General features: G+C 37.8%; 1 protein-coding gene across 2 annotated transcripts in view; it reads left to right on the forward strand.

Annotated features, from left to right (window-relative positions):
* maea (macrophage erythroblast attacher, E3 ubiquitin ligase) overlaps positions 1-18,827 on the forward strand; it is a 44,260-nt gene extending 25,433 nt beyond the window's left edge. Inside the window, exons 4-9 of one of the 2 annotated variants that reach the window (XM_088630959.1) lie at positions 2,440-2,562; positions 7,260-7,348; positions 14,676-14,784; positions 17,084-17,217; positions 17,685-17,880; positions 18,055-18,827. In XM_088630959.1, coding sequence (XP_088487085.1) covers positions 2,440-2,562; positions 7,260-7,348; positions 14,676-14,784; positions 17,084-17,217; positions 17,685-17,880; positions 18,055-18,150 — 747 coding nt within the window. In that variant the 3' untranslated portion in view covers positions 18,151-18,827. The remainder of the gene's footprint in view (positions 1-2,439; positions 2,563-7,259; positions 7,349-14,675; positions 14,785-17,083; positions 17,218-17,684; positions 17,881-18,054) is intronic. The other variant, XM_088630964.1, reaches the window with a different exon arrangement.
* The last annotated feature ends 3,656 nt before the right edge of the window (positions 18,828-22,483 follow it).

The following is a 22,483-nucleotide window of genomic DNA, read 5'->3' on the forward strand; positions in this document are numbered from 1 at the left end:
CCGTTTTCTAACTGTTTCTTCCACTTCATTGCTGTGGGAGGAGCTTTTCCTGTCCAGCCACGGGTACGAGGCATGGTACATCCTGGATGAGACGCTAGCCCATACTTGCATCGGGGCAAGTGTGCCACGTGGCCAATTAAACTAAAAGTATGTTTTTGGACTGGGGGGGAAAACTGGAGTACCTAGAGGAAACCCACATGAACACAGGGAGAATATAAAAACTCCACACTGATAGCACCCCAGGTCTGGAATTGAACCCAGGAGCCCAGTATTGCAAGGCAGCACTGCGAACCATTGTGCCATATTAATCCTAATTGTGCGTGGGAGTAATAAAAAGATTTGGGATGGGCACAGGACCAGCGGAGTTTCCACCTTTTCTCATTGCATTGGTCATGAGGTTACCGGTTTGTTTTGCAAGCCGACATTCAGGGTTTTATTTCTGGTTGAACCTGCCTTTTCCCCTGGAGCGTTACTGTATGCAACAGGTGTTTCAGTTATTTTGATTTTGTTGTTGTGTTTTAAAACTAAGTATAATTCTTCAAAAGCAGCAGTTGTGCAGTTCAGCGCATTGTGATAGTGTTGGTAGATCACAATGAGGTAGCTTTAATGTTAATTGAGAAAAAACAGGCTAATGTAAAGGAAAAAAAAAACTGGTTTGTCCTCTTTTCTATGCATGTTATTCTGAACCTTTGGGCATTTAATTTTATTTATGTGCCGTTTTCCAGTTAGGTGTCTCAATGGTGACTTGCTGCTGCATGTTTGAGAGCCTTCTGTTTTGTGATTGTGTGATACATTTCTGATTTATTTTTGAAAAATGCCATTAGAATCGCATCTCTTAGAAAATAATTACCTTGTTTGGCAGGGAGTTAGTGTGGATAATAACTGCGAATAAACAATTACAGCCCAGTGCCTGGGCCAAGGTGACACACAGCCTTTCAAGTGAATCATTTTCCCCTTTTTCAATTAGCACACTTGATATCTGGCCTATAACATATTGGAACCTTGTGAGCTCTCCAGCGATCTTTTGGCTTTGGTTTATTGGGGTTTTTTTCCTTGTCCATGATGCAGCTAGCATTTTATTAAAGGATTGATGAAAGCTGTTACTAGGCTTTTTTTTTTCCTTCGCCCTTCCTGTTTGGCCATTTGAGATTTCAGGGCTGTCAAGCGTGGACATGCCTTTCTGTGAACACAAAGGAAAGGGCTTGTGTGGTAGCCAAATCAATTTTAAACAACTCTGGCACCTTGATGAAGAAGAAAGTAGGGTAAAATGTTTCCGCAGGGGTTGCAAAGAGTGTATAATGGGACAAGTCTTAAACTGAGAGTGACATGCCTTCAGGGTGGTGAAGTTTTAATATTTGCTTCATCTGTGTGGTTTTTTTTTCCCTTTTGGAGCATCTGGAGTTAAATATTTGCTCTTTTGGTTCCTGCACAACCCAGTTGCATCCAAATTCACAATACACTGGTGCCAACTTTTTAATATTGATGCCAGAGGCAGGGCATCTTCTGTGCTCATATTCTGGAGTAAATGCTGGTGCCGCGGTTGGTCCCTTCAGACCTCCTGAATAAATGTGCTGTTGCTCTTTGTTTGCTGCGCTTCACCATAAATATGGGTTTCTCTAGATTAGAGTGCTTGGACTCCAGTTATTCTGTCTCCTGCTGAGTGTATTGTGCTAGATTTACACAGTGGGAGTTAGTGGGATGTAAGGAGAATGCTGATTACTGGAGTTAGATTTTTTTTTTTCTCTCATTGTTTCTTCCTGTTCTGCTTTGACATCTATACATATTCATTCTGTGCTTATTTTAGCCTGGGTATTTATCGTACATTTGCAGTTCCCTGTTTTTCCCAATAATTCTGATTTGCACCAAATTTTGCTTCTGAAGTTGGTAAAACTGGAATTGACAAGAAAACAAGAGTGCCTATTAAGGTGATATTAGTGTTCATGAGAGGGCTAAAGCTTGTACAACCAGTGTTTTGCATTGGCACTGAAAGTTTATTCTCAGTTGCTTGCAGTCTTTCGTATGTCGGTGCAAGCGAAGGACCTGCCAAGAAACTAAGCTGTCCAGTAAATCATACTCTGATTATAATTTTATGAGACGGGATGTTCCTCTGTAGCAGTCTTTAGACTGTTGTAGAGTTGTGTGTAAATACGTGAATACGCATAAATAATTACTGATAAACTGAGGAGATTTTTTTTTTTTTACTGCATTGTAATGGAAGTTCTTCTAACAACAAAGTTGAATGAAACCGCCATCATCCAAAGTGTGCATATTAAGAGGCCAAAAGCTTGGCTGAAAGTTTTCTTCACCTGGACATTTTGGTCTTTGGAGTGTTCTGAGGTTTCCCCACATACAATATTGATTGCACTTGCAGCCCCCTTTCCCCTATTTTGGCATGTTTTGCATGTATGGGGAACTTACACTTTCTTATCCTTTTTTCAGGATCTAGTAAACATTGAGATGTTTCTCACAGCCAAGGAGGTAGAGGAATCTCTGGAAAGACAGGAAACAGCCACCTGTTTGGCGTGGTGCCACGACAATAAATCAAGACTCCGAAAAATGAAGGTAAAAGCTTTTTATTAGATCAAGTATATCTAAAACAGTACCCCCTACTGTGTTCATATATGGTAACACAGTTGTTTCTTATTTCTTTTATAAGCCTTTTTATGCTTTTTAATTTGAAGTTCAGATTATACTTCTGGATTATATTAATTTCAATATAATCCAGAACTATAGGATTCTGATATGAATCTAGGAAAAATATGAAACTAGGAAATGGTCTGTTTTTGTTTATTTTGCTTATTTAGAGAGCTCAAAGGACCACAGGTAAAATGGTGTTCCCATAACAGTAAATGGCAATGAGAAAATTCAAAAGTGTTGATTACTTGTAATGAGCAGAGAGACACTGTGTATTAACTGTGTTCACAGGACTTAGTTCTGTGGTCTATTCAAGAGCAAGCAGCTTGATTGATTCCAAAATTCATGTGATAAGTCAGCATATGTTTCTTTAAATGATTGCATCAATGAATAGATATCCTGTAAATGTGCAGATCCTTACGAATTTACATGTTTAATTTAAAACTGCACTCACTTGCAAGATGTCAGCTTGTGTTGTCCGGTTAAAGGGAAACTGCAAAGCTATTTTTATATTTCAGGATTAGAGAGAATCAGCACTGATGAGTGCATTACAAACCACAATAAAAGTAAAATGTACACAGTGACTTGTAAAACCTTCAATTTATATAACAAAATAGATAAAATTTCCAGGTGTGCACAGTATCATGTTCTGTGGTTCAGAACAAGGCAACAAGACTTCTGATGTGTTGCGTACTTATTGCATTGTAAATAAGCAGGCTTGTAAATACATCTTTTAATCCAATAGAAATATTGCTCTTGAATTTGAGATGGTTTTGCTGACAAATACTTGTTAATTCTGCATACAGATCACGTTAGAACTTTCTGTGAAATGTTGGTTTCACAACCTGTACTTTTGTGCTCGTACATCGCATTACATTAGTCATTACAGTGACTAGTGAGCAGGAAGGGCTGCTTAATGTCACAATTTGTGCCAACTCTCACACTCATCATTGGTGAGTCCTGGCATTTGTGACAATATGGAGACTTGCAGTACTTTCAGGCTTAATTCAGAATTTGTATAAAAAGTTAATATCGCCAATGGATTTGTTTTGTTATTGCGATTTAATAACGGGTTTGACTGCTGTTCCCCTTTAAAGAAGAGGGCTTCAGTTAAATGCAAGCACAAGTAAAACAAAATATTAAAAAGGCCAAAAGAAGATGAATGGACTATTGCAATGGTGGCTAAATAAGTCTTTTGTGTACTACAGCAGCAAAATAATTATAAAGGATGAAGTAAAATATGTCTGGGACAATAATCAAGAAACGTATCGATTATACAAGGGAAGTGTCCAAAGTACTAAATTAATATTTAATTCAGGTGTTCTCTAAGGACAGAGTCGGCTACATGCCTTAGGCAGTGGATAGACACTATTAAATAGAAACAGCATAGAAGAGGCAGGACTGATTTGAGTACTAGGAAGCACCAAAAAATCCCCAGGGCCTGATGGTTTCTTACTAATTGTACTCAAGGAAACAGTTGTTGTGCAGAAACCACTGACACAGAAAGAGGTAGTAGCCATGGGTTGGAAAATTGCTAATGGAGTGCCCATCCATAAGAAGGTTGAGAAAAAACTGAACTATCTAATTTTAGTGTTGCACGTAATGTAATTCAAACAATTATTAGAACTAAACTAGAGGATCACTTATGGAGAACAGATACTAGGGATAGTCAGCATGGATTTAGAATACGTAAGTCTTGCTTAATCAAGTTGTTAAAGTTCTATGGACAAGCAACAGCAGTAAGGAATAGCCATAGAGCATATGATAAGGTGTATTTATAGTTTCAGAATGCTTTTGATACAGTTCCTCATGAAATATTTCATTCCTATTAATGTTGTAATTACTGGAGTACCACAAGGAACTGTATTTGGACCACAGTTCTTCCCAATTTAAATTACCTAGATTCTGTTACAGTAATAAATTATTCAATGTTTGCATTAGATATCAAATTAGGATGATTAGCTAACAATGTAGAGGCAGTAAATAAAATTAAAAAAAGATTTAGATAAAGGCAGGAAAAACACTTGTCAAATGAAGACAGGTGTGGGATTTTTGCATGCAGGTTGCAAAAACAAACTACACATTTAAAACAGGAATGATGTGCTAGAAGAGACTTGGGTGTTTATGTTAACACGTCATTTATTAGGCATGTGGGGCTTTTTTATAGTCAAAAGTGGAGTAATAAAATCGAGGGATGTTAATATAAAATTCTATAATTTTATAGAATTATTGGTTGTGAACTAGTTTGACCTAATTTAGAAAATTGCTTACAATCTTGGTTACAATGTTCCAAAAAACATTGTAACTACATGGTAGTGCATTTCAATCTGAAAACAGCAGACCCGAAGGCTAACGAGAGCCACCCAGCTATGTTATTGAAGCTGACACCCTGGCTTCTATCAAGAAAGGGCAGGATATGGTCCTTGGATCGATTAATTAGCTAGTGCTGTCATTCGGTGCTGCACAAATGCCTTTCTCCAAAGGCTGCAAGTGACACGAGATGGACGGCAAATTCACCACAAATACAAACTGACAATTTGAAACTGAGTGCAGCTGACTTAAATTTATAAAATGACCTCATGTATGTAATGAATAGGAAAATTATAGCACATTATTTAATTAGTTGTAGAAATGAGGTCATGTTTCTTACATTGTTCTGCATCTTTCTAAAATGTAAAGTTTCTAAAAAGGTAATACATTTTGAGTTCATTACCAGAAGTTTGATTTTAGAAGAAGACTTCAACAAATTTGTTTTATTATGTTAAAGAATGTGTACAAACATTTTTGGTGCCTGTGTGACGGAGCAAACCGAGTTGAGTTGAGAGCAGTTGATTCTCAATCCTGGTTCTGGAGGGACCCCTGTCTCTCCTAGCTTTTGTTCCAGCTGAGTTCTTAATCACTGGGGGTATTGATTCCTGTAATTGAACTTCCTGCTTGGTTAGACCTTTTAAAGACCTTTTTAATTTTCTGCACAACAGTGTTTAGTTTCAAAAACGTTCTGCTGCAGCAATGGATTTTAGCACACTGGAATTCATTCTTTCAGTCCTCAACTTGGCTTTGTGGCAAGCTCTTATTTCCGTCTTAACTCTTCATAGGTGATCAAACACAAGTTGAAATGATGTATCAAACACCCCCCCAAAAAACTTTTTCAATACAGCAATTAATGAGATTTCATATCCTTGAATAAGGGTAGGTGGAAAACCCAGACAGGGTTTGAGAGCTAATTACTAATCCCATTCAACTTCTTAAGAATAATAATTGGAGTAATTGACGTGTCGTTGACTAAGAGCTCATTTGGAATGTAAACCATAAGAGACAGGAGATGGGTTGATAACCCTTTATCTTGAATATAACAATTCAGTTTTTCTGGGAAAATATATTCCTGTTCCAAGAGAAAAAACAACAACTTACTGTACCTGTTCTTGATTTTAATACAATGCAAGTGTGGGGAAACATTATTTAGATAATTATGAATTGCTGTGATTTATCACAGCTGATTCTAATGTTTTAAAGTAATAAGAATAAGGATTAGAATCAATTTTAAACCCTCGGTCCTCCAGCACTGCAGAGCAGCTATTGTGTTTGAATTTAGTATTGGCTGCTTAATCAGAAATGCCTTGTTCTGCATCATCAAATGTCAGAAAATGTTAAATGTGTTTAACATAAAGTGTTAAATGATCATATTTATTTTTTCAGTTTCTAATTTTACGGATTTAAAATTTAATGTGAAGCCTTTAAAAAAAAAAAATGACCTGAAAGCCATTTCTGTCTAAACCACTTTCCTACAATTTGGAATCCCGTTTCAGCAGTGGAAGTTGCTGCTTAAACAATTTTTTTAAGAGAGTACGAGCCCTGGCTATTATCCCATCACTAAGCTGTGGAGTCTGTAAAGCAAGGTTTTAAATTGCAGTTTCTGTAAAAGATTGCATAAGACAAATGTGTTCCTGATCCTCTCCGTTTTGCATCATATTATTTTTACTTTACCTTTAATCATAGGCACATTCTCTAGCCTAGGATGCAATACTCATGTGTTTAAGAATCACTTTTTCCTCAAGCCAAATACTGAGACACTTGAGAAATGAGGCCCCAGATTCAAAATGAACATTAAATAGGCTATAGTTATCTTGTTCTTTAGGATTTGACTGTGACATCTCATCTTGTGTACTTTTTTGACAAAACTTAAAATCAGATGTTCTACATGAGCAAAAGGGATTTTTTTGCCTGTCAAGTTTGAAAACAAGCTGGCAGATCAGAGAAGTAATTTGGCTATGTTTGATATAAGATCTTTATTTACACAGCTTTTCCTTCAGCTGATTGGTAGTGATAAAATTGTTGATACAGTGGATCAGTACATAGCATTGATCCAAGATTGAAGCAGGAAGGAAAGGTGAAATGATTTCTCTTCTCTTTAATAGATTAAAGAGTTAATGATGCAGAACAAATTAAGTTGGGCGGTGTGTTGTATTCCTGAAGTGTTTCAGTATATATTTGTAAGCTGAGTTAAAAAGGTTCACTCTGTTACTTGCTTTATTTTGATTCCACCCTGAGTGAGGAGGAGGATCATGGGAAGTGACAGTACTCTCTCCATATTCTTACTTTGCATATGTATGTGGTTGCATATGTAGTTTTCCTTCCAGAGCTGTCTGGAGTTCAGCCTCCGAATTCAAGAGTTCATCGAGCTTATCCGCCAGAATAAAAGGATGGACGCAGTCAGGTATGACATACAGTTCTTCACTTATAAGTGTAAATACAATTTTATCATGACAAATTTCTTTTTATTATTGGCAGTATAGTTTATTAGACATTATAAACTAATTCTGTCTTACTAGTTTTCCAGATAAACTGTCAAGTTAAGGTTTCAATAATTAGTTTTTACATTATAATGCATGTTTACTGTAGCAGTCTTGGGGAACATTATAATCTGTACATCTCTCATAAGGCTAAAGGGTCCAAAAAGAAAGGAAGGCCAGATTTTGTTTTTTGTGGATTTGATAATTCTTTAAAAATCCAAATAATGTTGAAATACTGCAGATGTCCAGAGGCAGTTCTGATTTACAGCTTCATGGTCCTGTGCACAAAAAGGAGTGAAACCACATTGTCAGAATTTTCTTTTCATTATCAATCTAGTGAAATGATGGTGTTATAATAGAGAAGTAAACCTGCGTAAACTGAATATAAGTGACATTTCTTAAGAACTGCAAGCCTCTTATTTAAATGCTGCAGTGGTCTCTGATACCTACTGAAGCAGTGGCATTGTTTTATACAAATGCCAAGTGACAGCTGTAAGGGTCTTGCAGTACTGTGTGCCATCCAAAAAAAAATACTAATAAAAAATAGGTCAGACATGCATTAGGAAGCTATTGCCACATAGTGAGTGGGTTTGTGAAGGCAGGGAAGGGGGAGATGTGACATTTTGTTGAGCCACAGCTGGTGCTTAAAGAAGTTTTTGAAAGCTTTCCTGGGTGCCTGCTGGGAAGCACCAAGTCCTGGGCGTGTGCAGCTCAAATAGCAAAAAATGCAGCTTTGAAGAAGAAAAGCTCACTGAATAGAACCAGTGTCAGTCACTGAATAATGATGCATAAAAGAAAATAGAGCATAAAAAAAAACCTAGAGCACTTCAGGAATTAAAGTACTCAAGTGTCACTCAAACACCAACTGCTAAATCTGGCTCCAAATTACCACCTGGATTAAAACGGCTATGGCAGTTTCCAATAAATGTCCTGAGGCTGCTGTTAGATGGGAATAACTTTTAGCTGCCTCTTAAGGATTAATAATTTGTTTAGGAACAAGTAAAGTTGAAAGTGCTGCAGGTGCGGCACCTGAAAAGGGCTTGATAGCCAAAATGTTTCTGCTTCTCACATTTTAATGCGGGTTAACCTGTACAAAGCTCCCTGCTCAAATAATTATTTATACAACCGAGTAAAAATTACCTTCATTTGGAAACTCAAAAATGAAAAGGAATTGTTCTGAAATGAAAAACTTGCCTTTGTCATAGCTTGTCCGTTTTTGACGGGTGTTCTGCCACACAGATGTTGATAACACAAGTTGTAAAAGAAAGAGATGCGCATTTTCAAGAAAAAAAAATAAATCAAGAATAACGTTTAGATGAATACGTTTCAGCTGTGGAGCCTTCTTCGGGTGTACTCGCAGCCAAAACATTGTTTTCTTTCTTCTCTTTTCAGCATGGAATAAACCTATTACTTGTTCCTTTACAGCCTTTGCATGCTGATGCAGCTACCCACCTGAATAACGTTTAGCTGTCGACTTCGTGTCTTAGATATTCATAATACCTGATCAATTCATTTTGTACAGGGACTATCAAGAAAAACAGCCTTCATGTAAATGTGCTTTACATTAAATGTCTTGCATAATATAATTGCTATGTTTTTATAGCCTTTTACTGCATACTTAATTATACCCTATTCTGTTCAGAGTTTGGAAAATGCTTTAAAATCCTGAAAATGTGCACTATAATGATTTGGTTCTTTCATGGATGTCTATTAATAGGGTCCAGAAACGTGCTTTTAATATTGAGAAGAAGTGAAAAGTGCCATTTTGCATAGCTCCACTTGTATTTTGTACATTTGCCAATATATTTTACCAGCATGGAGCTACATTCACCAAACAGTGCTGAAAGACTTATTTTTGAAACATTTGCACTGTGATGGACCTGTTGCATCTGTAGTGTTTCAGAAACTTAATGAATGATCCCCCATTACCCTATAGTGTCTATAGAGAATATGCACCACCCTTGAACTTTTTATTTCATTTTTTTGTGCCTTTTAAATGAATATTTTGTGAGTCTGTTGGGATATCTCTTTTCCACCTTGCACACCTAGATTTGGCAACATTTGAGCATTTTTGCTAGCAGCCATATCACCCTACATCTCGCAACTGGCAGCCCACTGAAGCTAAGCAGGTGTGAGCCTGGTCAGTACCTGGATGTGAGTCCTCCTGGGAAAAACTAAGCTTGCTGCTGGAAGAGGTGTTAGTGGGACCAGCAGGAGGTGCTTACCCTGCGGTCAATGTGGGTCCTAATGCCCCAGTATAGTGACGGCAACACTATACTGTAAAAAAAAAAATGTGCCGTCCTTCAGATGAGACGTAAAACTGAGTTCCTGACTATGTGGTCATTAAAAATCCCAAGGTGTTTCTTAAAAAGAGTAGGGGTGTAATAATCCCTATCTATGAATTAGCTTCATCACTGTGTTCTCCTTCCTGCGAATAGTTGATGTGTGGTGAGTGTTCTGGTACACTATGGCTGTTGTCGCATCATCCAGGTGGATGCTGCACATTAGTGGTGGTGGAGGAGAGTCCCCATTACCTGTAAAGTGCTTTGAGTGGAGTGTCCAGAAAAGTGCTATATAAGTATTAGCAATTATTATTCTTTTCGAAACTTTTCAAGTTCTGTCAGGTTCCTTGGAGAGCATTGGTGGACAGCAGCCTTCAAGTTAAGCAACAAATTTCAAATTGTCTTTAGGTTAGGACTCTCATTGGGCCACTCCAGGATATTTGACCTTTTTGTTCGTTAGCCACCCAAGTGTAGCTTTGGCTGTGTACTGTGGGTTGTTGTCATGCTGAAAAGTGAACTCTTATCTCAATTTCAGCTTACTTGCAGAGGGCCAGAGGTTTTCCTCAGGACTTTTATCTACTTTGCTCCATTTATTTTACCTTTAGTCTTGACACGAGCCCCAGTCCCTGTTGATGAGAAACATTCCCATAACCATTCCCATAAGATGCTGCCTCTGCTATTCTTCACAGTAGAGCTGGTGTTCTTTGGGTGATGTGCTCCATAGGTTTGGCCCTAAACATGGGCCAAAAGTTCCATTTTAGCTTTGTCAAAGCTCAGAACTTTCTGGCATTTTTTTCAGTATCATTTGAAAGTTTTGTTGCTGTTTTTTACAGAAATGGCTTCCTTCTTGCCATCTTTCCATATAAGACAGATTTATGGATTACTTGAGATGCTGTTGTTGTCACAGATACACTTTGACCAATCTAGGCCGTAAAAGCCTGTAGCTCTTTCAAAGTTGTCATTGGCTTCTTGGTAACCTCTCTGATCAGTTTCCTTCTTGCTCGACCATCTGGTTTAGAGGGATGGAAGATTTGGCAGGGTCTTGGTGGTTCCGCACACCTTCCACTTAATCATCTTGACAGTTCTGCAAGGCACATTCAAGGCTTTTGAATTTTTTTTTTATACCCATCCTCGGATTTGTGCGTTTCCAAAACGTTGTCCTGAATTGCTTTGGAAATCTTGTGGATGCACATGGTTGACTCGTTGCTTTGAAATGCACTAACCAGTTGAGAGAATATACAGGAATTCAAATTGAATTGAATTGATTTGCCACAATTTAACACAGGTGGAGGCTAGTTAACTTGGTATGTTCTGTTGAAGATTTTTGGTTACTACCAATAATCCCTACAGAAGACCGGTTATTTAGCTCAGCAGAGTTACTCACTGTCTAGGGAGTGGCACTCTGATATTTGTTCAGATTGAATATCGATGATGATCTTCAATAAGTATCTCCTTTAGTTTCTTGGAAATGCTAGTTGTTGCTAAATGAGTTTTGGTTTGAGCAGGTTCCACAACCTTTATATAACTGATAGTATTTAGATGTCTATTGTCTTTCTCTGTTTTTATCTCAAGCAGAAGAACATGATACTATACTGAAGGCTTTCACAGCAAATTGTGAAGCTCCATATATTGATCCATTGTTTTACACTTCAAGTCAGTTTTAAAGATGTCTTTAAAATGATGTCGGTTGTAAAAGCTTGTCTTATGGAGGTGCCAGTGCTGTACTTAGAGATCCCAGAGCACAGACTAAAGTGCCAGAGTACAGTTTGTTCTCTGTTTTGTCATTCAATCCCCATTAGGCTTCTCAGGTGTCTTTATTGGAGTCTGTTGGTGTAAAAGTGAAGGGGAAGTAAGGGGTTCCAGTAATGAATAGTGGTGCTAATTTCTCTGTAAATACAACACTTTATCCTTAAGGTAATTTTCTGTAGCTCTTGAAGTGGACAGTAGTTGATGAAGCTGTGCTTATTTTTCAGATCTTTTGATGCAGACTGCTACAATTTGTCTCTGTGCTTACCAGAAAAGTGACCTTACTGGCTTAGCTATGTTGCTGCTGGTCAGGCAGAATCCTTGCTCCAATACCATTACTCCCTGGAGCTGGATGCTATGTGACCTCGGTTTTCTTAAGGCCTATAATGAAATCCAGAAGTAGATGAATTAACAAGAGCTGGTTAGCAGTTCTGTGTCCCCTTCAATATGATCAGTGAGCACACAGTCATTAGTATACTGGAGTTCATGTCCTGCAATCTCCCTGATGAGAGTCTTGGCATGTAAATGAAGTAGATTCGGTCTGGATCACTACTTCTGCTATTAGCGCCATTTTATACTTGTAGGTAGGACATTTTTACCCCATTTGTAGAATTAAATGGTCCTGATTGGCCTGAAGAAGGCAAAACCTACTTGTCATACCATCATGAAATTGTGATTTTATCCTGGATCCTGACTGGATGCCCAGGCATTTTAAGTAGTTTCCATAGACTGTCTCTGCAGAGTGTCAAAAAGGCTTAATAAGGTCAACAAAGGTCACATATAAAACATGGTGGTATTCAATATACTTGTAATTGTCCGAGACTAAAGCTCATGGCCATCAAGCCACAGCCTTCAATAAAACCACTTGGCTTTTATGTACAATTACATTTTAATGGTTTTATTGACACTATTTTTGAATGAGCTTGACCAATTACATAAAATTAATAAAAGAGAGACCTCCTGTCCTTGCTGGGTGCCTGCCAACAATGCATCCATCGAGTGCTTTATATAATTGGTAGTATTTTTGTGACTGCAAGTGCTGAATTTTAATTATATTGCCAACGTTTATTTTCCACTTCCCGTTTCTTCTGGAAAACGGATGTTTGTTGTGCTTATTTCTTCCCACAGGTCTTGGAGCCTTGAGGTAGGGCACTTTACACTGGGGGTTTTGGTATTCAGTAGTTTCTGGATCCGTCTGTAGTTTCTATCAAACCAATTCCTGTCTGTTCTTGGAGCATCAAGAATTTTTGAGGAGACCATATAGACTGTGTGCCCTTTAACCTTTACCAGCATAGTTCATGGCGTGAGTTTCTTATGAGGCAAAAGAGCCAAAAGAGATGTTTCTGTTTACCACTAGTGTCACTTTGTTATAGGTTGTGCTGTCTTACTTTTAGATGCAATGCTCAATATCCCCACACACGCCTCTTATCACTTGTCTTATTATCTTTTAGATGTCATGTAATATATTAGTGCTTGTTTTGATCTAGAGTGCATCCTGCCAGTTTTGTCATGGTTAGGAAGCTGAAAGCACATGTTAGAAGTTGAGAAGTCATTCAAAGAGCACATCCTCAATTGGAGTAGGGAATTGTGGTTGGTCTTGCCTACACCATCCTCTTTAATCTGCATTCTAGGGATTGGCATTAAAGAAAAATTAAATAATTGAGTCCACTTCACTCTTGTGTAGGTCTTCAGTGAAGTTGTTTTTTTTTTTTTTACTTTGGCAGTTCTCTTGGCTCATCAGAGTGTGAATGTTGCAGGTTTCGAAGGGTGTTTGTGCTTTTTAGTTCCACCTATTCAGTAAATACCCACCTGATCAGAGCTGATCATTTTTCTCCTCCCCTGACTAGGCTGGATAATGGTGAGGCAGCACCTCGAGTAACTTGGAAGTCCTGCAAGTAAACCACTCCTGTAAATATTGCACAACACATCTCTCTTACGTTCTCTGTATGTGAAGTTACTGCTACAACTTGGTGAATGTCTTAGAAATTGACAAACTCAGATTAATTTATTTTGTACAGAGCCTTTCAAGAAAAACGGCCCTCATGTGAATTTGTTTTACATTTAAAGATCTTTCATAATCTGATGATTTGCTTAATTTGCTTATTGGACTTGCTGCATCACTCCTCATGCCACACTACAGGGTTTTATTGGTCCCAAAATGCAAAACCATTACAAAGACACATCTGTGTGATTTATCTACTGTCGATAGTCTGCCTGCCATGGCTAGGAAAGTCTTGGTTATCTTCATTTGGCTTGCTGCTGAAGTTATGGATACCATTGAGCAAATTTGAGTTACTTTTCAGCTCCTCCTATTTGATGGCATTTACTTCATTGTGATGATAAATTATTTATAGTTGGGTAATCTGTTGTAAGATACAGGCACTTCTTGGGAGACCAATTATCTAACTGCCCTTCATTGTTGACCAGTTGTAGTTCTGCCTGTTGCCATGATAGCAGGATTTCATATCTGACCACATGAAATCTAACCGGACCTCATGCAAGGCCATTATGGATCCCATAATCCCCTCTTCCTAATATGTCCTTAACATCTGCTTGGTCTGAAATGTCCTCTCACTGACCCTTCATCCCTTACCAGTTTGGGCTAGGACTCTGCAGCCACTGTGCCTAATTTTTGCTTTTCTATTATAATCATTTTTTTATATGTACAAAGGTGTGCAGAGACATTTACTTATCTTGGTGACTACCATTTGCATATTAATTACCTTCATGCAAGTGTTTGGCAACATCATTTTCATTTATTTCCATTAACTCAATCCTTATAAATAAACTCCAGCACAATGCTTTTTTACATGTGCAGCATTCCAAGTGCCATGTTGCACACTGCTATTGGATTCTGCTGTTAACACACAAAACATTTTCTGTGCTTAATTTACATAACCATTTAGTTAATGAGGCCTGTAATGTATTGATAAACCGTACTAAACCTAGGCTGCTATCGGGAAAGGACTTAATGCATTTTGAATTGTGCTTTATTCAAACACTGCTGTTGTGATCATCAGAATCCAGCACCATGTATGTAAGCCATGTATGTAAGAAGACATTTAGCGACGAGTAAACAGTATTTCTTTATACCTTATCCAACTGTATTTATACGAGTCATGATCTGAGTGATGTTACATTTTCATTTTAGTGCTGGTCAAATGTCTGCATGGATACACTCTGGTTTTTGAACAATATGAACCAAGTATTTTATTTTTCCCAGGCATGCAAGGAAACACTTCAGCCAGGCAGAGGGGGGCCAGCTGGATGAGGTCCGACAGGTGATGGGAATGCTGGCATTTCCCTCCGATACACACATTTCTCCATACAAGGTAACACGTCCTGGCAGGGTGGAAAGGGTTCGTAGTGACCCTTCGTGTCATTGCTGATTCTCTATTTCATTTCTGCTAGTGTAGAGAAGACCACAGCTTTCATGCTGTACCATTCAAGACAAAAGAGAACAGCCTGGAGCTAGAACAAGAATAGCTAAGATTTACAAAATGTAAATGGCAATTCAGTTTAAGGTCACTTGATACATAATCAGTATCTTAAATTGTCCCTCTTGGGAATGAATAAAGTATTTTGAATTTAATTGAATATCAGGTATTAGCAGTGTTAATTTAGTCACCAATGTTTGATTGAGTCATAGTCTTAGTAAACTAAAGTGTCTGTTGGTCACTTTCTAGTCACCCACATTTAGTCTAGTCAATTACATTTTGACTGTAATTAGTCTTCCTTTTGTCAACCAAAATAGAATTGGGTTTTGTCACATTTTAATCGGGGAATTTAGTTCATTTGTATAATGTATAAAGGTGTAAAAAACGTATTTCTACAAAACATTTAACACATCTAATAAGATTCTGTCAAAAAGCGTAAGTCTTTGTTGCACAATCTAGAGTGAATTGATCCCCACAAAGGTAAAATATCAAATACAAGAAAAAAAAGTGCAATAATTGTTGTTAATAAATAATCTTGTTCAGAGACATCATATGAGTCTTTCCTAATAAGAAAATCAATTTTTTTTGTAAAGTTACTTTTTTCAATGTTTCAGTGCAAAATTATTACAATTTTATTCAGTAGCGGTTCCTATCAATACTGAATTTGCAATTACTGAATGTGTTACTTGAAACTATTATTACTACTGGACAGGACAAGTAATGTATACTTGGCATTCATTTAACTCACTAGTATATTATTAACCAACTCTTTTGATGCCATAATATTGCATGTTGTGCTAGCCTGTTATTTGCCAGACAGAAGGTAAATGTGCAAGCGGTGAACCTCATGTGATGAATTTCATTTCAGTACGAGTTTGAGTCAAATGGGTCTTTTTGTCTTGTCTTAATGCAATCAAAAATTCTAAGCAATTTAGTAATAATCATTGTGGATTATTTTCACAAGCCCTTTCTCATTTGTAAACTAAAATTAAAAACCAGTCATTGATGAACATTTTAGGCATCATTTACATTGACTAAATTAACACTGCGTATTAACCACAACTGGGCACGTTGTGTGATGTTTCATCAAAATTCTTTGTTTTCCAAAAGAACTTGAGACTTAATCTTACCCATGCTGAGCTTTCATCTACTATAAGACTAATGTATTTGTGCTATTTTCAATTCATAAACAAAATTGGTGCCTTCTAGCCTTGGAATTAGGCAATCGTCCATCTTTAAATACATCCATGTCAAGTTCCAGAACTCCATGCAGTACTTAGGGTTTTGACTGTATGATTAGTAGGAAGGTATTTACTGAGGATCACTTAATGCAGGGTTGTACATTCTATTTTTGACATTTTATTACTGGATGGTGTTTAGAAGGTCATATTCCTGTGGTAATAAAGTTAGTTACACAGCTGGTTTAATCACTTGTGTGTGCAGCGAGCAGGTGCCAACATTATTCTGCTAGTTGAATTAGATCATTTCAAAGCTGTCTGCTATTGGCTGCATCCTTTGTTGCTAGGTGCTAGAATACTGAGTGTAATCTTGGAGGGTAAGTCTTTCTATATAGATTAGACGTTTTATGCTTTACCTGGTCCATCAATTATATTTGTAATGCTACTGAAGGCAAGAAAGGCATACAGAACATTAGCAACCAATTCTGTATTGCTACACAACATAAACTCCAACATTGAAAAGATTCATGTCAATTCAGTGTTCAGAGGGGAAAAAAATGCTTAATATACAAAAATGATGGTTTGAAGAAAAAACAAAGTATGGAATAAGCAACTCTACGTTTTTGAAGTCGAAATGTCTGGTTGAGATTCGTGCATCAATTAGTTGGTAACTATGAAACAGGCCAGATGAGCCAAACTGTTAAAAATGTTAAAAGTGACTTCATTGAGAAGAAGTGGGTAATTAAAATTTTGATAAGGAGGATGCAGCTTTTTATTTATGGTGTTAATTACATTAACACTGGATAATGTACACCTGACATATTAAGTAGAATTCAAAATCTTCTTCAAGATCTTCTGTTGCTACTATCGCATTATATTTTCTTTTCTGAGAGTTTGATTGCTATAGTAGCGTTTTTTTTTTTTCAGCAGAATCCTGTTTGGCAATATGTTCAGCAGTGAGAAGGGAACATAACTGTTGTTCAGTAAAATTCAAAGATGTATTCCTGTCTTCAAAGGACCTCTTGGACCCGGCTCGCTGGAAGATGCTTATTCAACAGTTCAGATATGATAACTACAGATTACATCAGCTTGGCAACAACTCTGTGTTCACCATCACTCTTCAGGCAGGACTCTCTGCAATCAAAACACCGTATCCTTTTCAGTCTCTTGCATTTCTGATAATTGCTTATACTTCTATGGCGCTTTTCTGGACACTACATTCAAAGCACTTTACAGGTAATGGGGACTCTCCTTCACCACCAATGTGCAGCACCCACCTGGATGATGCGACAGCAGCCATAGTGCACCAGAACGCTCACCACACATCAGCTAACAGTGGGGAGGAGAGCAGATTGATGAAGCTAATTCATAGATAGGGATTATTATACCTCCCCCTCTTTTCGAGAAACACCCTGGGATTCCACACAAAGTGTGGAACGCAAAACAAAAAAGCATTAGCAATCCCACAATAAACATATAGAAGTATTTATAAATGGGCTTCTTAATTCTGTCAAGGGATTCTATATGACATGCTTAGTATTACAATATCTAGATAATATTTCACATCCTAAATTAGCATTATAAAATGTGTTATTCCTTAAATCACGTGGCTCACAGACAGTGCTATAAGGAAGATGGAACTTCAAAAAATCCGGACTGCCCTGTCTGCAGCAAGTCTCTGAACAAGCTAGCCCAGCCGTTACCCATGGCCCACTGTGCCAACTCCAGACTAGTGTGTAAAATCTCGGGGGAAGTGATGAATGAAAACAATCCCCCAATGATGCTTCCCAATGGCTATGTTTACGGATATAATGTAAGTATGTGTTATTTTCACTTGAGTGTGCCACCTATTTGTCGGTTTTTTCTTACTGTGAAATGTTCCTGCCTTGGTACCAGATAGACATAAACCATCAAGAATTCAGTTCTGTGCCCGGGAATTGTACTGAAAATCTAATCTGTTTCTTAAATGTTTTGTCGTGTTCTTCAGTCCCTCCTTTCCATTCGTCAAGATGACAAAGTGATCTGCCCAAGAACCAAAGAAGTCTTCAGCTTCTCCCAGGCTGAGAAAGTCTACATCATGTAGACTTGCAGAGAAGCAGAACTGCAGGATGTATAGGGTGTGGAGACAACCCAGCCTGGTCTGAGAGCACGATGGCAGTGAGCCCCAGTCTCTCCGGAGTCCAAGCTGCACACAGATGCCATTGTTTCTTATGACCAAAGAGCAAATATCGCTTAATCCCCCTGGAGTTTCTGTAATGAGAAGAATCCTGAAACAATAAGATTTGAAAGTGACATTCATGTTTTGATTGTGGGGACTTATACTGTTAAAGGACTTTTTTTTCAGTGAACATTAAGAAATTAGTTTCATTAGTGTTGTGAGTAGAGGCTCATCTTAATTCCAAGTGCTTCTGCCCTTTTTTATTCAGATGGTAAGTCCATCAGCAGATTTACCTTACTGGTGATGAACTGCAGCACTGTTTTTTTAAATACAGATTAGGACATCTAAAACTTTGATTTGCATTTAAAGGTGTTACTTTGGCTGGGACTAACTAATGCTATTCAAACTGCGCATTCCTAGATAAACCTCCCTTTATGATTTCAGAAAGCCTGCTGCTTCTGATCTGTTAAGTCAGTTTAGTATTGGAATTGTAGAAGACAGTTTTAGAAAATACTTATGCATGTTTATATTGGTAGATTATAGGAAAGATTGTTCATGTAAAATTGCTAATCAAGGTTGTTTAATAAAAATAAATTGCTGTTTTCCTTTTTCATTCATTTTCCTTTTGACTGTCCCGAGAGAATATTCAGATTCAAGTCATATGTTTCCTACTTCTGTTCTTAGTGATGAATTGGAATGAGCTATTTGTAAGACCAACTTCTGCTGGGCAAGGAACAAAACTGACAAGTGAGAGACCAGCTTTGAATGGAGCTCTGAAGAAAATCTTAAAAATTGTCAATATTTTGTGTTCTTATTCAAATTCACAAGACAACATCTGACGCTTGAGTCTTTAAGAGATGCAATATTTAACTGTTCTGTAAGGCAGCTATAAGCTTGCTGAATGATCAAAAGTGAATGAATCATCGAGTCCTTTTATTAATAGGATTATAACCACAGTAATATGAATGTTTTGCTTGGAAAATGAACCTGGACACACCATTGACCGATTTATGATTTTACATGTATAATTCTCTTAGAACATGCTAAATGTCAGAAATATACAGTAAGGTACCTTATTCTCAAGCACATAATACACCATCTTAAAGAAAAAGAACAAAGGAACAGATTTGGCCATTTTCTTTGACTCTCTTAACTATACTGCTGATATACAGTACAATTGCTTTTTAGAGCAAAACACTTAAAGTGGTCCATACATTGCCTTGCAAAAAGTATTCAGCACTTTCAGTGATTTCCCATTTTAATTACAAATCATGCATCATATATATATATAGTAAATTAAAGAATTTACTAAATATATATTTTGGGGATATAACTCTTGAAAGGTACGTATCAGGAGAGGTGTATAAAAACAAATTCAGCCATCATTTGCCCACAGTAATTCTAGGCTTATCTGTGGAATTGGAAATTGAAGTATGATATTTGAAAGAAAGTATAGATATAATAATTGCTTACACTTATATAGCACTTTTCTGGACACTCCACCTTACTCTAAGCACTTTATAGGTAATGGGGTCTCCCTTCCACCACCACCAATGTGCAGCCCCACCTGGATGGTGTGACGACAGCCATAGTGCGCCAGAACGCTCCCCACACACCAGCTATCAGTGGGGAGGAGAGCAGAGTAATGAAGCTAATTCCTAGATGAAGATTATTAGGAGGCCATGATCGGTAAGGGATGGGGAAATTTGGCCAGGACGTCAGGGTTACACCCCTACTCTTTTCGAGAAACGCCCTGGGATTTTTAATGACCACAGAGAGTCAGGACCACGGTTTTACATCTTATCCGAAGGACGGCACCTGTTTACAGTATAGTGTCCCCATCACTATACTGGGGCATTAGGACCCACATGGACAGCACGGTGAGCGCCCCCTGCTGGCCCCACTAACACCTCTTCCAAGAGCAACCTTAGTTTTTCCGAGGAGGTCTCTCATCCAGGTACTGACCAGGCTCACACCTGGGCTGCCAGTTGTGAGTTGCAGAGTGATATGGCTGCTGGCAGTAATGACGCCAGGACAAAATTTATTTGAATGGTGTTGAAACAGTGAATTACTGCTTTAACATTTTCTCAAATTGTACCATTTTAAATACACCTGTTTTTTTAATCTAAATCCAATAAGCCCCTTGACCAGTGATATTTTTTTATTTAATCCACTAAAAAAGCATCTTTTTATAAAACCTTTGAAATGTGATAAGACACAGGATAATAAAGAAAGCTAAAGCATTGTTACCTTTGTATTCCCCATAAAATTTCAAAGAAGCTAAGTCTATACATTTTTATTAATTCATTACTTTATTTTGATACTTTCTTTTATAATTATGGCAGCCAAGACAACTTGTACCTAAGCTACAAGTATTTAATTGGTAAACATGGTAAAACCCTCATTTGCTGGGGAAATTCTCTGGCTAAATTCAAATATTTAAATCATACAGTATGTGAAATTTCTTGACACTATGGAAAATGTATATAAGATAAGATCACTTTATTAGCCCTATACAATTTCTTGCATTAGGAATTTGTCTATTCACATACCCCAGCTTGCTCTCCATGAGACACACTGACAGGGAGAGAAGCTTGGGGTCAGAGCGCAGGGTCAGCCATTGTACAGCACCCGTGGAGCAGTTTGGGTTAAGGGCCTTGCTCAGGGGCCCAACGGAGTAGGATTCCTCTGCTGGCTGTGGGATTTGAACCAGCCACAGGCACAGATCCTTAGCCACAGTGCCAACGCTCTGCCCCCTATATTATTGGAGCACTCGCAAAAAAAAAACTAGTGTCAAGACTAAAGTAAAGTGTCTATCAGCATATTTTTAAAACTTAGTGAAGTAGACCTTCATACAGTATATACATTAAGAAATGTCAGGCATTTTAAGCCTAAATGGATCTTTGAGCAGCATATATAGTCATAAATAAGTGATTTAATGCTAAAATTATCCTAGTCAAGAGGTAGGCAGGATTCTTCAGGATTACAGTTCTACATCTTTTATTGGTTATTATTTATATTCTACACATATACGATTGTATGTGCAGGTATTAAAGCATCATTTATAGCTGGAAAGTGTGTATTTTATTGTTCTGAAGTTCCTAATGTGTATGTGGTGTGCCTGACCAAATAAAACCATAAATAGGAAATTAGCATTCATCTACAATACTCTATAAAAACCCTAATGTTAGTAGTTGTGTACAATTGGAAGAAAAAGTTTGGAATTACTTGGATTTCTGCATTCATTACTCATAAAAATGTGGTCCGATCTTCAACTAAGTCACAATAATACACCAACACAATCTGCTTAAACTAATAACACACAAACAATTGTACTTCGTCTTGTTAGTGCTGAACACATCGTTTAAACATTCTAGGTTGTTTCTAAACATTCTAGGTTGGAAAAAGTATGTTGAACCTTTAGACTAATGAATTCTCCAAAAGCTAATTCGAGTTAGGTGTTCCAATCAATGAGATGAGATGAGATTGGAGGTGTGGATTGGAGGTGCCCTGCCCTATAAAAAAGGCACACAAAGGTTGGTTACTGACAGATTCTGCTCTTATCAAGAAAGAGCTGTTCATGTGAACCATGCGCTGATCAAAAGAAATATCAGAGGACCTTAGAAGAAGAATTGTAGAGATGCATAAAGCTGGAAAAGGCTACAAAAGCATTTCTAAAGGTCTGGTTGTTCATTAATCCACAGTAAGACAAATTGTCTACAAATGGAGGAAATTCAGTACTGTTGCTCTTCTCCCTAGGAGTGGGCGTCCTGCAAAGATCACAGAAAGAGCGCAGCGTGCAATGCTGAAGGAGGTGAAAAAGAACCGTAGGGTAACCGCAAAGAACCTGCAGAAATCTCTTGAACTTGCTAAGTCTATAAGACACACACTGAACAAGAATGGTGTTAATGGAAGGACATCACAGAGGAAACCACTGCTCTCCAAAAAACCAACATTGCTGCACGTCTCAAGTTTGCAAAAGACCACCTGGATGTTCCACAATGCTTCTGGGACAATGTTTTGTGGACGCATGAGACAAAAGTTGTTCTGTCTGGGAGAAACTCGCCACGCTATGTTTGGAGGAAAAAAAGCACTGCACACCAACTCCATAACCTCATCCCAACTGTGAAGCATGGTGGAGGGGGCATCATGGTTTGGGGCTGCTTTGCTGCCTCAGGGCCTGGACAGCTTGTTATCATAGAGGGAACAATGAATTCAAAACTGTATCAAGAAATTTTACAGGAGAATGCGGTCCGTC

The sequence above is a fragment of the Lepisosteus platostomus genome, chromosome 1 (genome assembly GCF_059453375.1).
Source record: "Lepisosteus platostomus isolate fLepPlt1 chromosome 1, fLepPlt1.hap1, whole genome shotgun sequence".
Lineage (NCBI taxonomy): Eukaryota > Metazoa > Chordata > Actinopteri > Semionotiformes > Lepisosteidae > Lepisosteus > Lepisosteus platostomus.